Raw genomic sequence first — 18,800 nt, forward strand, 5'->3', positions numbered from 1 at the left:
GCCAACCCAGCTAGAATCCAGGTTTAAATAATACATTTTGTCCACATTTTTAGCATGAAGAATCCGAATGTGACATTGTAGAAAATTACACTTTTTCAGTCCATATTTTCTTCCTTGCACAATCATGTCAACCATGAAATTAAATGTTTCAGATGCCATAATTTTGATGAGTCCTTAATTTTGAATGTTCCAGGTTTTGTAGAAAGAAATGTGTAAGATTGTTGATTGTTGAGAAGTCTGACCTTTAGCGCTTTTCATTTTTGTTCAGATTTGAATTACATTCCTGTGCACAGTACTTACTTGGACTGGTAGTGCAGGTTAGTGTGGCCTAGAGGACATTTTTAGTAGGCAAAGATGATCCTGGTGGGTGTTGTCAGCTAATTTAGAGGGCTGTCAGCGAATGACTGATATCATGGGTAATGTGCACCGCACAAAGAGGCTACGTACCAAGAGACATGACAGCCCATCTTTCCTTCCATTTCCTCTATTCTCTTTTATTAAACCTTTTGATGCTCAGTGTATTACAGGAACATAAATGATACGCAGTGCTCTCCTTGCTGAATTAGGTTAACATATTATGAGGACAGGAGAGGTCATGTAATCATATGGAGGTTGTTTAAGTGAGAATGTCCTCATTTGACACATGCTAAGCAAAATTGCCCGCTCAATCACTCAGAGTTGTTTAATGCTTTGAGGGATACTTGCGTCATATTGGGTATAAATGTCTTTGCACACTGATTAGATTTTTTTTGTCCTGATCATTCTAAAAATTTATCATTCACAGAAACCTTGCCTCATGTTCTTATGCTGTGAAGAAAATTCCAAGAAAAAAAACAACAACAACCGAGTAACCGAGCCTTTTAATCAATCAACCGTTATTTATATAGAACCTTACTACAACTAAGGTTGTCCAAAGTGCTTTACACCAGTAAAACCAAATTATACAACACAACTAAAAATCAAACAATGCAAAAACAATACAAGAAATATCAATACAATACAGCAAAACATTCAAACAGAGAAAAGTGTCAGTGCTACTATGTAGGCCTGTCACGATATATATATATTTTTTATTATACGTTATATTGAACCAAAATATATTGCCATAAACAATATTATTGTATTTGTCATTTTAAAATTTCAACAATTATGCACTAGAATCAGAATGTGAAAGCGCATATACTAAATAAATGATAATAAATGCTAACAAAAAAAAGTGCAAGGTTAAAAATAACAGAGGCTGCAATATCTGCTACCAGATCTGTTTTTAGTTGTCAGACACCCACATGAAAATATACTATAGTAATTTATAGTAAATACCATAGTGTTTTTTTTTTTAACTACTGACTCTGACACCTCCAGTAGAGATAGAAATCTTACACAATCAGCCAGAATTTTTTTTTATGTGTGGGCGATATATATTGCATCCCAAAAATGATCATGTCCATGTGGGATAAGCAGATGTATTCATTATTGTGACAGACCTACTACTATGCATTAATAGCTATAATAAAGCTTGGCTTTAAAAAGTTTAATTTAAAAAGTAATTTTGTTGTGCTCTAATTTCTTTTAAAGTAAGAGCGCAAATATTGGGTTCATCAAACCTGATATTTAACGTAAGAAGGAGAGTTCACCTCCTTATTAATAATGGAATATCTTAAACAATTCAAAGTTTACTTCAGGATAGTAGTAGGAATCAGAGACAGGCTGTATGTCTAAGTTGTGGAAATGTACAAATTAATTCACAATACACTGCTCGGAGTACTTGTATGCTCTTGTGGCTAGTTGTTGTGACTTAAAGGCACAGTAAGTTACAATTTACCCACTACTAAATATTTTTGTGTTGCAGCACTGAACTTAGTTTAAACATAACACTACGTTCAAACTAAATATTTACGGCAGCCTTCCCCTATTTACATAATGAAGAATAATCTCCCTCTACTCACAGCCTTATTTTCCTCCCAAATCTCTTTTTTTTCAGTTTTTTGAAAGATTAAATTTTCTATTATGGAGTTATTCTTTCTGCTCCTCACATGTAGATATGATAACTTTGTGTATTTCGCGTGCATTCACGTCTCGCGATGCAGCTATGTGCGTCAACTTATTACCCTGCAAACACAGGATGTCAACATGATGTCATTTTGACGTTGTACCATAACATCTTGGAGATGTTGGAGTTTGTTGGGAAATGAAAATCGGGTTGACTTCAGAACCCAACGTCAGGCTGACGTCAATGTCCATTGTCCAAATTAACCAAATATCAATGTCTAATCATGTTACACCTTGACATTGTGTGGACGTTACCACTATGACATATGTCAGCAATAGATTTTGGTCGTTTCTCAACAAGTCCTAAAATATACCAAATATCATTTGGACGTCAAAATAACGTTGTCCTTGGAGGCTGGCTAGACATTACATTTTGGTCACCTGGTGTCATGACCTAAATCGAACCTAATATTAACGTCTTAAGATGTTGTGTGCCTGCTAAGTAGTGATTGACTATAATGTAACTATAAAAAATGTATTTATATATATATATATATATATATATATATATATATATATATATATATATATATTTATATATAGACGTATTAGTTGCAGAATTTTAAAGCAGCTTAATGATTTAAATGCTCTTTATTGGATATTATGTCATTCAATGCGACTACACATGACTTTACGGAGAGCTTACAACCTACTAACTATGGTTTACCTTAAAAACATGTGGTGCAACTGAAGTAAGAACAAATTTAAAAAACAAACTACCTATTAGTTAGTAAGCTGTGTACTTTATGTTCTAGTTTAAGAAAGAACTAACGAACAGCTGGTGCAACCCTACCCAGTTCTTAATGTTTTTGTTGCCAAATATTCAGAGGCAATGACTCAACTAGAGCTGCAAAAGATTCCAGTCAAGAAATGTTTAATAAGTTTAAAAGAACCTTTAATAAGATGCTAAGAGATGCCTGTTGAAACATTAGTTTTCTGTTTATTTCAGCTGCAGAGGCTAAAGCGTTCGCTGTCCTTCAAGACCAAGAGTCTTCGCAGCAAAAGTGCTGATAACTTTTTCCAGCGACCGATCGAGGATGTGAAGTTTCAAACAGAACTCCTCTCAGATGTCAGCAGCAGCACAGGTCATCTGAGCAGCATCGGTGTGTCTGTGACGGCCTCCCCAGCGATGTCTCTTCCTCCACCACCTCCTCCGCTGCCCACCGTCATCCCGGGCAACCTACCAATCACAATCTGCTCTCCATCCCGTGCCCCTCGCCAGACAGACCCCAATGCCCACACCTTCCTGGAGCACATCTTTAAGAAGCCTCATTTCTGTGACATCTGCAACCACATGATTGTAGGTAAGAGGATGTGTGTTTCATGTTTACTCGATGCTCATTTTTAAACAGAGCTGTATTTGTTTTGACCGAGGAGAGTATTATGGTTCCTATTGTAATGACTATAGATTAGATGACATGATTGATAGATTAGAAATGCATAAAACTTTCTGCTCCCCATCTGCTGTCTGTCTGCCAGACACTGATGTTTTGCTGCTGTGGACGACGCCAGTGCACAGGGATTTTAGCATTTGGAGAACAGCGAACGATGATAGATTGGCACGACATAATGAGTTAAAGGCTCCCATGAGATAAAAATCGAAGTATTGTGGCTGTTAGTCAGTGTCTGTTGGCTTTAAGGTCATATATGCCAGTGTACTCGTGATGCATGACAAAACTTGTAGTATTACAGTTCACAGGTCTTGGATCATAAGCGTTCTTGTGTCTGCTTACTAAGACTATTATCTGTACAGCAAAATATAAATACAGTAATATTATAGTATAAAAGTTATAATATCACTGTTTTAGATGTATTTCAGAAAAGCTGACTAGTTATTATTACTCCATTCTTTAATGTATTACTACATTCTTTACTGATAGTTCTCTTTTAGTTTGCAAATGTATATGTCTTTACAGTTGTATTATACAATTTAATGTATCCTTGTTGTTTTTTATTATTTTTATTTTTTTTATTAACTTGCTGATCCTAAACCTGCATAAAAATACTTGACCACACTGTACATTTACAATAGGTCTCATTTGTTGCTGTTAGTTAATGCATTGAGCAACACGCTCTGACAATGAACAGTGTTACTGATTTACTGGATGTGGGTTTTTTGAAGGCCGATGCCGATATCTTGGGAAGCATGGTGGTCTATGGCCAGGGTGCGAATTACAGGGGGGTTTGGAGGGTTCTGATCCCCCTAATTAACGCTTGATCCACGATGAAGGACATCAAAACAAGATGTATGGGGGCCTGCCCTTTAATAGTTAAGAAATAGTTTGCTCTTATCTGTATCTTAAATAATATTAATAATTAAAATAATAGATACACATTTAACCACCCCTATTATGGTTTATATGAGTGCACATTTGCGCCAAAAATATTAATTCATCGTTTTGAAACTGGCAAATATAGAGCACAAAAACACAGAGTTAGTGTTCACAAAACATGCTTCTTTAAAAAAGGTGGTTGTAGGTGTCAAACAAGATGCATAGTCTGTATTTTATTATACACTGGCTCGTACATGGAAGTTAAACAGCAAAAATAAAAAATATGTGCTGTCTTTCATGGTCATCCATTAATAGGTGCAGGAAAGCAAACCTGTCACCGTTTATTAAATATCACAAATTTCATTAAGAACCACTCAATATCCCTCAAAACACTAAAAACATAATAATACACTTAATTAGAAAATTAGATGTAAGTGAATTAAATATATAAATTTGGTTCACTGAGGAACATAACTGAAAAAATTGACCCCCCTGTTCCCCGATTATCAAAGTATAACTCACACCCTGGCGATGGCAGATATTTAGCCAGCATCATTTATTTCATTTTAATGAATAATTACATTTTAATGTAATAAAAGAATATTAAAATTAAAATTAATTTAAAATTAATTGGGAAAAAAATAAATGTGTAATTTAACTCATAAATTAAACTGGTTATCAAGTGGTGTTGAGTGAAAGAGAGAGAATTATTTATTACGAATCATTTTACAATAATAGTGAACAAACAAACAATAAGAAAATTACCTCACCATTTACCCTGTTTAGTGGTTTTTAACCTTTATAAACTTTGTTTTTCTGTTGAACACGAAAGAAGATATTTTTAACAAAGCAAAAAAAAAAAAACATGTAACCATTGACTTCCATTGTAGCAAAAACAAATGCAATAGAAGTGGGTGGTTACAGGTTTCCAGCTTTCTTCAAAATATCTCAAGCAGGTGTTTGACAAGGAAAGAAATAAAGAGTGAGTAAATTATGACCAGTGTTGGAAAGAGTACTGAAAAATCATACTCAAGTAAAAGTACCCTTACTTACCCAAAAATGTAGTGCAAGTAGAGTAAAAGTGTCTGTTTTAAATATTACTCAAAGTATGAGTAAAACGTAGCCCTTTAAAAAAACTCAAGAGTAGTGAGTGAGAGTATTACGCTGTGAAATGCTGATGCATTTACATGCAATTTGTGCAGGAATGTGTAAACGTAACATTCTGTAGTGCATTTAGTTATTAGGACTATTTGAAGAGTTTAGATGCAAAAACCTCTAAAAACCATTTGATATTTTCTTCTAAAATAAACATTCTTCACCGACTCTTGTATGTAGACTCAGTAATTTTACTTTTATAGTGACAAATAAGTTTTTTTATTGCCTTTTAAGTGAAAAGACTGAACATAAACATTGAAGGCTGACAAAAATGCTTATTTTAGGAGAACATTTCAGAGGACATTTAGAGGTTTTTGCATCTGAACATCATTCCTTGATTTCAGTCATCATGCAGTAAACATCCGCCATCTTCTCATCAGTGACATGCAGTCTAAACAGTCATTGCATGTAAAGATTTTGGGCATCTTCTAGGACGCTTGTCCTAAACATGTCCCAAAATTGTTCAATATGATGCAAATTTATTATTATTTTAGCCCATCCCCATAGACTAGGAAAAAATAAAGTATAGTGACTGCAGGTTTAAGGAAAGTAGTCAAGTTAAACTACTAATAAAGCACTGAAAATGTTCTGAAGGGAAAATAAATGTACACAAATTTAAAACTACTCAGTAAATTACAATTTCTGAGTTTGAGTATTTGTAATTTGTTTCTTTACAGTACACCACTGATTATGCTCATATTTTAGGTGATCCATCCCTTTAACTGATCTTAAATCTGCATTAATATTTGCTCTGATTAACATGAACTAAGGTCTGTGGATTACAATAATATAATAATAATAAATCAGTCTTTTGTCATTTTAATTAACCGATACTTTCATGGACAGATGTTTTTATCATATGAAATTATTGCAAACCATGTTTCAATAGTGCATTAAAATAGGATGTATGTGTTGAAAAGACAGAATTAAGTCAAATAAGGTCAACTGCAGCCCATTCAGAATTTCATATTTATGCATTTTTTCAGTCGTGAGATAGTTCTCAACCTTGAGATGGTTTAGAGATTGTAAACTCTCTACTTGTGTGTGGTATTTAAAAGCATATGTCTCAGCTAAGCCAGCATTATGGTATTTGTGGGCTTATCCTAATAGAGGGCAACAAGGAGTTGTTGCTCTCAGTTTGTGTGTGTCTGTGTGTGTGTGTGGTGAGGTGAACAGATGTCCACCTGTTGAAAAAAAAAGATTTATTTATCTGACAGCAATGAGGAACACACACACACACACACACTCACTCACACACACACACACATGCTGCGTCCCAATTCGCATACTTGTACTATACCCTAAAAGTATACACACACACACACACACATTAAAAAATAATAATAAATATGGCAAAGAAAGTGAGTATTGAGGAGTGTTAGATAGGTGTGTGTGTATGTGTTAGATGTGTGGCGAGTGTGTCTAGTCTAGTTGTGGCTGGCATATGGATCTGTCAGGCCTCATCACCTTTTTACCTCACTAACACTCCCTCAGAAGAGCACACTAATGAGGGCAGGGCTCCAGATCCAGTCCTGGCACATCCTCATGAAAAGGACATCAAGCGGCCAAATGATGCATTTCAAAGCTTTGTGGTGAATGCAGAGAAACCTGAGCTTGCGCAGCGATAGATGAGGAATGATCTGTCGGTTCATTATCCCTCAGCATTCTGATTACTGAATTTTATGAGATCTCACCAGCTGCCTGAAAAAAAAGAAGAAAAACAGAGTGGAGTGTGTGTGGCTGTTCTGCTTCTTTGTGTTGAATCTCAGTTTCTTGCTGTGACTAACAGGTAATTACTAAATAGCAAACCATGACATCTCCACTTGTAGACTGGATATCAGGACACCTGTGTGTGACCTGAATCTCCACAGGTGGACCAGATACCTGTTCACTTGTGCTCGACCCAAATCTCTACAGCTTGATTAAATATGAGCTTGCACGTGCCATTGACCCAAATCTCTGCATGTGGATCAGATATCAGGATATCAGGACACCGGAATTACACCAGGCTTTCAGCATCACATTCCTTTGTTTTCCATGTTCTAACCAGTGGTGTGGTCAGCGGGATATTTGAGCTGCTGATACTGAAACCCAACCTGTTGCTGTGCTGTTCAGTTTACAGCTCAAGTTGAGGATTTTTATGTCTCCTGTGAAACTGTTAAAACTACCTTGATTATTTATTTATTTTTATATTTACATATTCAATTCATCTTTATTTCTATAACACTTTTACAATGTAGATTGTGTCAAAGCAGCTTAACATAGAACGTCTAGTAAATTCCAATTAAAACCGTGTCAGTCTAATTTTCAGTAGTAGTAGTTCAGTTCAGTGTGGTTTAATTTTTACTGCTTAAAGTCCAAACACAGAAGAACAAATCCATCGATGCACAGCTCCACAAGTACCAAACCAAGCAAGCCAGTAGCAACAGTAGCGAGAAACAAAACTTCACCAATTGACGAAAGTGAAGGAAAAAATCCTTGAGAGAAACAAGGCTCAGTTGGGCACGACCATTTCTCCTCTGGCCAAACTTCCTGTGCAGAGCTAGGCGCCAAATGCTTTAATAATATTTATATTTTTATTTAATGTTTATTTATGCATAAAATGTTTATTTATGCATCTATTTGTATAATTTGCAGCCTATTCTGCTGTGGCGACCCCTGATAAAACAGGCACTAAGCCAAAAGATAGCGTTTATTTATGCATTAATTGTTTATTGATTTAGCATTAAAAAAAAATGTATTGATCATTTATATATTTATGCGCTTATTGTTTTTTCTAGTTTGTTTAATCATTCATTTAACTTTAGGCATATTTTTAACACAAGATTAATTTTTTTATATACTTTTCCTTAAAATATATTTTTAGTTTATGTGCAGATTTTGTTGTTTCACCTTTGTCTTTGTATTATTTTTTCGTTCATAAACTATGATGTTCATCATAAGTGAGGAATTATTCTATTTACAGCAATTTTGCTAAACCGGTCTATTCAATTGTGTCTTTTTTTTCCGTAGTTTCACTTGAAAACTATTAGTTTTTATTACTTAGGAAATTATTTTGATTGAGTAAAAACTGGATTTAAAGAAAATAATTCTCTGGTTGCAAATAGTTTTACTGTTGAACATTGCAGTTGAATTAGAGGGATAGTTTAATCAAACATTTACATCACATTTAGCTTTGAGTTAGTAAATTAAATCTGTATGAGTTTCTTTTCCTGTTGAACACAAAAGAAGGTATTTGAAAAAATGATGATAAGCAGACATTTGCTGCAGCCTTTGAGCTTTAATAGTAGAAAAAATACGGTAAAGTCACTGGGTCTCTTATGTTTGATTACCAGCATTCTTCAAAATATCTTCTTGTGTTCAGCAAAAGAAAGAATTTCACACAGGTCTGGATCAAGTGGAGAATGAGTAAAATATATATTCATTTAATGTGTAGATTTAGTTCTTTTACCTTTGTTTTTGTGTTTCTACTATGAGTATTCATTGCAAATTAGGAATTTTAATATTTTCAACAATTTTATTATATAATATTATTCTAACATATTTATTCAATTGTGTCAGTGTTTTTTGCAGCATCACTCGAGAACCATTTATTTGGAGATCATTTTAATTGAGTAAAAAACTACAGATATTTAGAAAGTATTTAAAACAAATCTTCTGGTTGCAAAAAGTTTGCACTATTGATCATTGCAGGTGAATTAGAGGGATAGCTTTATCAAACATTTACATTTGTTCTCATTTACTTACCCTTGAGTTGTTGCAAACCTGCATGAGTTTAATTTTCTGATGAACACAAAAGAAGATGCTTAGAAAAATTATGGTAACCAGACATTTGCTGCAGCCTTTTAGTAGAAAAAAGAAAGTCGCTGGGTACCCTCTACTGATTGATTTCTAGCATTCTTTAAAATATCTTCTTGTGTTCAGCAAAAGAAAATAATTATTTTGGTTGCAAATATTTTCACTGTCGAACTTTGTAGGTGTGTTAGAGAGATAGTTTAATCAACATTTTTACTTTTTACTTATTTAAGTACTTATTGCATATGCTGAACCTGCACCTGCACCTATATACGCACCTGCATATTCTGAAAAATGATGGAATCCATACATTTAAAGTAGAAAAAAGACTGTAAAGTCACTGGGTACCCTCTACTGTTTGGTTACCTGCATTCTTCAAAATATCTTCTTCTTGTGTTCAGCAAAAGAAAGAATTTCAAGGGTCAAGTGTAGGACAAGTAAAAGATGACCAAACTGTTTAAGTAGTCAGCCGTTTAAGTAGTCAGCAGGTGAAAAGTGTGCCTTTTCAAAAAGACCAAAATTGAAGAAACACCCACTAAACACCCACTCAGCTGTGTGGGTGACAAAACGAAAGGACAAATGTTTTAATGATCCATCGTGCAGCTGTAAAGATATTCATTTACTGACCAAGAACTGACTGTGTGCTTCATCAGAATAAGATGATTAATTCTCGGCATTAAGTCTATTGAAAAATGTCAGTCATCAATTTACAAAGCAATTTCTGGATGGGCGAGCTGCATGTTTTTCATGCTGATGTTCTCTCTCATGTTTGGCTGGAGCCGAGGCATCTATTTCTAAAGACACTGAAGCCACGCTGTATTTCGAAGCACAAAGGAAGGCTTAGCACATTGGGAATATGGTTGGCTGTCTGTGTGGGTGGATTCTCATCCCATTGGGCAACTGATGACATTAGCAACATTAAAATTAAGTCTGCATAACATCCAAGTGCTGTTGAATGCTGAAATATATTTCTCAGTTCCTTCAGGCCAAGAAAATCCAAAGTTGGAGTCTAAACATTTCATGACTTTGACAAAATATTGTAATGTATAATTCAAGGAAGTTACTGAAGCCTGGTGTAAAATAGAATTTTTTTATTTGAGTTGTTGTGTCACCTCTCAACTCGAGAAAATCACACATTCAGCCATAAAAGATGCATAAAAACATTTTTTGCAAAGGCTGAAGTGATCAGCAGAGGGATGCATGAGAGAGTCTGGACTGGGCATGTGATGTTTGATTAATCGATGGACGGTTGGAAGCAGCTTGTTGTAGCAGACAGGGGCAAATGAGCCCTGTGACACAGTCATTCTCATAGCCACAGGGCCTTTTGTTTTCACCCTATTAATCATTTCACATTCGTGTTTCATTAATCAAAACAAAAGCTACATCTAACAATTAAATTTTAAAGCTACTCCAAATCTGAAAATATTTTAATTGCTGCTCCTAATTAAAAGCATTGATTGCCCTCCCCACAAATTTCTTTCTCTGAGGAATATATTTTAAAAAGAGTCCACACAGTGAATATCTGAATAGTTGTTTGCTTGGACCTCTTTTGGTTTGGACATCGATTTTTTCAACGTATAGACATTTCTCATAATGGCATCTTTTGTATTTCACATAAAAAGCAAAATCATAGAGATTTGTAAAAACAAAAGGGTTTGTAGATGATGACAGAGTTTTAAGTTTTTATTTTTTATTTTTAATGGACTGTTCACACAAACTGTATAAATAAATAGAGTTAGAAAAATAAGTAATGTTGTGCATTAATAATTGTCTATAGTGATATTAATTGTTGTTTTAACAATGTGTAATGTTATTATGTGCAGAATACAAACCAAACTATGGGATGATGTCAATGATCCTACAATTCAAGTTAGGCTTAATATCTGAATGAATCAGCTCTTTTGAACAAATCAGTTGAATTAGTTATGATTTTGTGATTCACTTCTCAGGACAGGTACTTGCCACTACCTACTGATGATTTCAGTGTCATTTTTATATATACATGACAGGCATAAACTAGCCTATAGGGACCAGCACAAAACACTCTTCAAAAGAATTATTAATTAATTGTTATCATAAACAAATATAGTAGTGTTTTATGTCATTACTGCATATCTGACTTTTTTCTCCTTTTACACTGCCTGTGTTTTTTTTTAAAGGACAAATGTGTTTTGGGTAAATGACAGCAGTGCTTTTCACACATAGACTTTACTTGGGCAGGTCGCCTAGGTATTTTTAGTGATTAGTATTTTTAGTTTTACTGTTATTAATCTCCTTACATTTTTTGTATCCGCCCAATAACCAAACATCTGCAATCAATTCGGTAGTGGAAAATCTTCTCTCGTTTACCAGTTTCGCTTTGTGTGAGCGAGACCTGTCAACACGCAGTCTCACATGCTCTGCAGACCCACAGAGGCGTGTCTTTTTGGGACTTTTTGGTGAAATTTTTCCGGCCCTGGTTCTAAATCTCATAAAATGTCCAGGATTCAACTTTTCCTTTTGTTTTCTAAAGCTCGTATGGGTTTTTGAGTTACCTTTTTACTTAAGCCTGTACTTTTACTTGGCTTTGCAGCTGGCTGCACATGCACAGTCACGAGAGCCAGAGAAACATTAAATAAATCCTTTTTTAATCTAAACGACTCAGAAAAACTTTATACTCAAAGAGGATGAAATGACTGGTCTGAACTGGCTGCAAAATATATGTACACCATTAGTAATGATTAATCAATGCATTTGCCTTGTTTAAATAATATAATGGTTTTAATCTTGCAATTATCATATTTTTAGAGATATTGTCTGTTTTTATTATTTTTTCTGTCATTTATTTCACATTTGCTTTTTATTTTATTAATTTGATGATGTTAATATATATATATTAGGCTATTTTATATACATATTTAAAATGCTTTGCCATTCAAGTTTATTTTGAATGTGAAAGAAAGCAGATTTGACCTGTCAGTGGGTGCACATGGTTCTGAATAGCATAAAAGTAAGAGAAATTATGGATGTCTTTTTCTTTTAAACATAAAAAAAGAAACAGTGTATAACAGTGTCATAATACATATAAAAATAGTTTAAAAAATTAAATAATATATTGTTTGTCGCACATAGTTACCTATATATGTGATTTGGGTAAATGTTGTGTTTCAATTCGGCAACCACTGCAAGTATATTTCAAACCTGTGGGAAGCACTGGACAGTTAGCATGTTTATTTTAAAAATCAACATCAAAAGAGCTATAAATGAAGTCAGGTTGTCATGTATGACCACCTTTTTCTTTTTCAACACATGAAACAACTGTAATACAAGAGGGATTTTCTCCTGTAATTTTTTAGCTTGCCAAGGTGGAGCTGGCAAGGTCTTCGGTAAGTCTGTTCCGTTTGATGATGAATTGAGCTCTTTAGAAACCCAATCCAACTCTGTTCGCCCACCCCCAACCCCAGCCCACCCTCGTCCTGCTTCTGCACTCATTATGACTTCTTCAGCACTCCCAGGAAATGCATATGAAGAAGAAACTCCTCATATGCTTGCCAGCCTGATGCTTGATACAATTTTTCCTCAGAGCGATCGATCTCAATCCGCTTACTCTGTGAAGGAATTGTTTTTTCTGATGTTTCTTGTTACAGTCATAGGAATATTTTTATTTTGTGTTTCGAGCTTTGCTATATGCATGCCGTTGTTATAAAGTGTAAACAAGGTTTTTTTTTTTTATTACCGAGGTTTAAAGTTAATGTAACATTGGAGAAGAGAGTAAAATGTTATTATAACCAGTAGGTGGTTTTATTTTTCAATAAGGCTGCTCTCAGAAAACAGCTGGAAAGGTGAATATAATTTCAGTTATTAGTATTTATTGACTCACCACAACAAAATCTGTTTATGTTTAAATTGCCTCTGTGCAGGATTTTAATTTCTGAGAGGCAATTAGGCCTGATTAATTCTCCATTACTCAAAGATCATACAAAGACCGTAATTGGTGCGAAAGAGGGTTTTTTTTTTGTTTGTTATTGAATACATTAAGCACTAGCTGTAAGAAAGAAGAGTGATTTAATGTTAATGTTTTAACAAATCATTGGTGGAGCATTTAGAAGAGTGTTTCATTATTATTTAATTGAGCCAGAGTGAAGTGCAGAGAATGTTTGTTGTCCCTTGGTGGATTTGGCTATCATTATTTTTTTATTTTAAATGCAATGTGATCAAATGTTTTGTTATGAACATAATATTATGTACAAATATTGAAATCAAAGAAATTATACTCTTTCTTCTATCACTCTTCCTTCTATTGAATCAATAAAACAGCATCTCTTAATCCCAGTTCTCAGCACCAGGTGTGATGATATCAAACTGTAAAATTGAGCAAACAGAAGAACACAATTACATTAAGAGCGCTGTTTTATTAGATGATGTCTTGTACAAATGTACGCTTTGCTCTTGTTTGTCTTCAGCTGTTTCTGTTCGGTTCAGCATTAACACCTGCTTTTCCTGTTTCCAGTTTTACTAATAAGTTTGAATTCTGCAAGTGTTTCTGGGACTGTGAATCGATCATTTGATGAGCTGCTTTTAAGGCATCTTCTTTTTTAGGCATAAGAAATGGAAACTGAAGCAACCTAAACACTTGCAGAATTGCAGCCCTTTAATGTTTTAACCCTTTAGTAACAATATGCAAAACACAGTTATTTGAGATTACATGTTGTGAGATGTAATAGTGAATGAAAATAAGGAAACTTTGATCTTAATAATACTGCTTGTCAATTACCATGCATTTATTATTCATGTGTTTTGCAATAGATTTTTTATTTATTTAATTTAAAGATACACTCTTATAAATACACTAGTTATTCAGTCTGAACAACATTTATCGTTCATGCACTGTAAACCCTTATAGGTTAAGACTACTCAAATGAGTTGAGGATAGTGATTTTCTCAGTTCGTTTGAGTAATGGGAACTCGATACCTCAATTAATTGAGTTGACCAAATGTGCTGTCTTCTTTGAATTAACTTAAATGTTTAAATCCCGATAACTTAAAATAGATTAAACTTCCAAATTTTTCAGCTTTAATATCTTTTACTTACTTATTACAAGCGCTGTTTATATTGAAGTTGATATTTAGCCACACCATGTTGATGTTTCGTAACATCTAATTTTTCAGGGTGGGTTGTTAGCCCAATGCTCAACCCCCAACCTGGAGGACCAGGACATACACACATACACTATGGACAATTTAGTTTGCCCAATTCGCCTATAGCACATGTCTTTGATCTGTGAAGGAAACCGAAGCACCTGGAGGAAACCTATGCCAACACGGGAAGAACATGCCACACAGAAATGCCAAGTGACCCAGCCGGGACTCAAACCAACAACCTTCTTGCTGTTAGGCAACAGAGCTACCCACTGCACCACCCTGCGTGTTTATCAATAAAAAAATGTATATACAGTAGGCATTTAAATATAGTCTCTTTATTACTCTGGAGTCGCCACAGCTAAATGAACATCCAGGAAAAATTGTTTTTGGAAGCTTTATTTTTAAGAGTGTATCTTTCATGTTCAATATATTTGTTCTCTGAAGTCTTTTAACCCTGATAATAATCGAAAATGATCTCGATTGCTAGGCACCAATGCTAAGCTGGGCCTTCGGTGCAAAGCCTGCAAGATGGGAATCCATCACAAGTGCCTAGATGGAGTTGGACAGCAGAGATGCATGGGGAAACTGGTGAGATATTTGTTTTCTGTGTGATTTCCGTATTTGATACTTTGTTTGTTTTTGTTGATATTTGGATAATCTTGAAACTTGAATGTGAAGCTAAACAAGTATTCATTGGTATTTACTGGTCAGTGCTTAAAACTGATACTGTTGCAAAGAAAACACACTAAAAGCAGCCTACATATAATTTGTTATAGCACTTTCCTTGTGTTCCTTTCTGGCAGTAGGTGAAGATTTGTAGTGTGTGAGTGTAAAGATATGTTACTCTTCGCAGTGATATTTTTGGTTATTTGAAAGTGTGATTCATCAGTCTGTCTTTTCCTTCTGTGAATTGGTGTGCGAGTATGAATGCTAATGATCCTCCAGTGTGTACTAGAGAAAGTGAGATAGAGGAAGGATGGGATAGTTGATACGCAATATCAGGATGCATCTATCATGTAAACACCTCTGTGCTCTACTCAGGGGACCCACAAGTCACGACTCTTCAGGGAAATTCACACGCCCCCGACACACACTAAAAAAATGGCAAATAGGAAAAAGAGTGCTAAAATTTCCATTGGTTTTTCCATGGCTTCAGTGCAGAACAGGAGTGAGTCAGGTTTCTCAGAGAACGATTGACCTTAAGAACAAGTTTACAGCTTTCTCAAAAACCTATTGGCATGTAGAACTAAAAGTCTGAGTTGTACTAAAATTATGTAAAAAGTTCACCTGTAGAGTCTTAAAAAGAAGTTTCCTCCAAAAAACATTAATCAGCCCAACTAGTTTTAACATGAATGTTAAAAGTTTCTTGAGCAGCAAATCAGCATATAATAGTGATAACTGATGGATCATGTGACAAGACATCTGAAAAGTGTAGTAACACTAATAACTGACAAATTATTGTCAGTTATTTGCCATCACAAAAACAAACAGAAATAAGAAAATACAATAGAATACAAATAGAAAAGAACAAAAGAATAGAAGACAGTTATTGCTATTTACTGTAATGCTACCTTGAAAAGTATAAGACATCTTTCAGAATCATTTAAGAATCTTGCTGAGCCTAAACGTTTTAATGCTAATGTACTGTGTTTATACAATACTGTATATTCTATTTGTTGGCAGTAGTTCTGGTGAGTTCATGTCTAGTTCATGCCAACCTGAGTTTGATTCCTGCTTAAGGTCCTTTGCCAATTCTTTGCTTTCCTGTCTATATTGTTTTATCTAAATAAAAGATGTAAACTCTCCTTAACCTCCTAGGGCTTAGTGGCCACATATGTGGACAGCACATTTTAGCTCTTAAGTGGCTATTTAAAGTATTTTGAATGTTTTGTATTTTGTTACAAACATACAATGTCAACCTGCAACTGTTTTGCAGCACATGAAATGTCCCAAACACTATTTTTAACTGTACAAAATGGGCAAAACATGTTGTTTTCACTCTCTGATAGTCAAAACATGTTAAAAAATATGTATGTTATTAATGGATTAAAGAACAGTCAGGAAAAAGTGTTTTATGTAAATTCGGACATGGAGTCCACATATATGGAGATAATTTTTTCTCTAAAAGTACATCATTGTAAAAGATGATACTTAGGTTTTATTCTAATTAGGTTCCTATAAGCCCAAATAGCAAAAAGAAATAAAAAATGCTGTAAAAAAACACCTTGGGCCTTAAGAGATTAAATATGCTTTTAAAAATACTATATTAGGGTTGGGTCAATAGACGATGCCATCGTCCATTGCCGATGGCCAATAGACATCACAATGCTGAACCGATGAAAATATCAGGTTGCATTATTTAATTAAAGAAACGCTCAATTATTTTTGAAAATCAACACATTTTAAAATTCTCCTACACTGTCAAAAATATGTTTATTATAGTTTCCATTTTTTGTGTTTTCCATCTATTTATGGTTGTTAATATCTTAATGGGATATTAACCTCTGCTCTGTCTACTTTTGATTTTAAAAATTCAACTCTACAGTTCAACAAAGTGACTTTGATTACCATTTTTGAAATAATATAATTTATAAGAAAAATATAGAGAAATAAGTCTGTAAAATAACAGAAAATGTGTTGACAGCTTATCACAAGATTTCTGCAGCATAAAATAAAACATCATCTTAGATAATATATCACTTTTAACTATTAAACTATTACATTTTCCAACTTTTTAAGGTTAATGTGATTCAAAAGAATACATATTAAAAAAATAAAAACATGAATCACAAAATAGCGAAATCTGTTAATTTACGGATATTTTTACTGAGTAAACAATTGATGTTTGAACCTATTTTCAAGAGTTTCTTGATTATTACGCTAGAACGAGGCTATAGTTCCTTGACATATCAGTCTACAAAAAACTTTTCTTTTTTTTTTTTGTCATTTTTTTACACAATGTAACTACAGAAGGATTAAGATTTCAATAGTAAAACTATTTGGTTATTTTGAAGCGAGATGCTCTAATCTGATTCAATGATCTATGCTAATGTAAGCTACAAGTGCTCCTGACCATACAGTCTACTGAATTGATTAAAAAATGGAAAAAAAAAAAAAAATTGTAGAGAGTTCCTCTAAATACTCTCTTGCTATAAAATATGCAATATATGTGACAAAAATCCTTTCAATTTATACTAACTCTCTGTAAGTTTTCGCTTTAAAATCAATAGCCCTATTAACAATGAACTTTGGATAGAATCTTTGATCAGTGTTTTGATTTCTGGAACCAAGCACTTCTGATTCTGTTACTACACTATGAGGTCATCAACACAGGAAATGGAAAAAACACTGTGCTTCAGATTGTGTGGTGGGTTGAGTCTGGAGTTGTACGAGTCTCCCCGATGATGATGTAGTGGACTCTCGCAGATGGAAAATATGGCTGTGGGGGGTCAGGATTAAAAAGAGAACAACTCCCCACAGGATTCAGCTCTAATTCCACTTTTGCTCTATTTTTATACTCTGTTTATTTCTTTTGGCTTGTCTGATCAGTGAGAACCTTTGAGCTGTACGAGTGCTGTTCTACCAGCATGACATGAGCTCAGTCCTGGTTGTTGTTAGTCAACCATTAAAACCCTCATTATGTGCCAAGCGAGCGTCGCATGGTGTGGCTATTATTGTTCTTTTGGTTGATTAAACAAATTAATCACATGGAAGTTTATTTCGGTTGACTCACTTCATTCTTAGCGGGTACGTGCTCCCTGACACTTCACTTGTGTTAAATGCATTTATTAGCATCTACTTCATGTCTCTTTGCACGCTTCCTCCAGCGAGCTCTTGGAGAAATGTGACGTAGCAGCACTAGAGAGCTCGTCTCTGGGTTCAAGTGGTACTTAAATTAGTCTCCAACCCCAGTCGTGGCTAACGATGAAGTCTTCAAAGCAGATTTGTGATGCTGATTGAATAGACACCCTGCTTGGATTTAACACAACAAATACAAATAAGGGCTTGGTGAGCACAGCGAGTCTTTTACAAAGGCTGTGCATTTGCTCCATGATGCTAAATATAATGCTGCAAGTGCTTGTGTTTTAATCATTTGAACCAACGAATCCCTGTGGAAATTTGTCTTATGAGTATATAATCATTCAAATGAGTTTAGACACTATAATCCAGTTACTTTGCCTCATTAAGGATCATTTAAACAGTGCTTCTGAAAATGAAGATGAATGCTGTCGGACTAATATTGAATTAAGTCATGACAAAACCCCTGTTTTATTAGACTTGAACCACATGTAGTAATGCAGCAGTTATACTAGTGTACATTATGACTGAATATATACACTGTAAAATATCTGTTCATGCGTATTTAAAAACAATATTAAACTAAATGACTTTTATTGACATTTGAAG

The 18,800-nt window shown here is 34.4% G+C and overlaps 1 protein-coding gene across 3 annotated transcripts in view; it reads left to right on the plus strand.

Moving 5' to 3' along the window:
* stac (SH3 and cysteine rich domain) overlaps positions 1-18,800 on the plus strand; it is a 41,735-nt gene that overhangs the window by 6,714 nt on the left and 16,221 nt on the right. Inside the window, exons 2-4 of one of the 3 annotated variants that reach the window (XM_001344434.9) lie at positions 2,999-3,353; positions 12,608-12,637; positions 14,881-14,981. In XM_001344434.9, coding sequence (XP_001344470.4) covers positions 2,999-3,353; positions 12,608-12,637; positions 14,881-14,981 — 486 coding nt within the window. The remainder of the gene's footprint in view (positions 1-2,998; positions 3,354-12,607; positions 12,638-14,880; positions 14,982-18,800) is intronic. The other 2 variants (XM_009293069.5, XM_073928563.1) reach the window with 2 other exon arrangements.

The sequence above is a fragment of the Danio rerio genome, chromosome 17 (assembly GCF_049306965.1).
Source record: "Danio rerio strain Tuebingen ecotype United States chromosome 17, GRCz12tu, whole genome shotgun sequence".
NCBI lineage: Eukaryota > Metazoa > Chordata > Actinopteri > Cypriniformes > Danionidae > Danio > Danio rerio.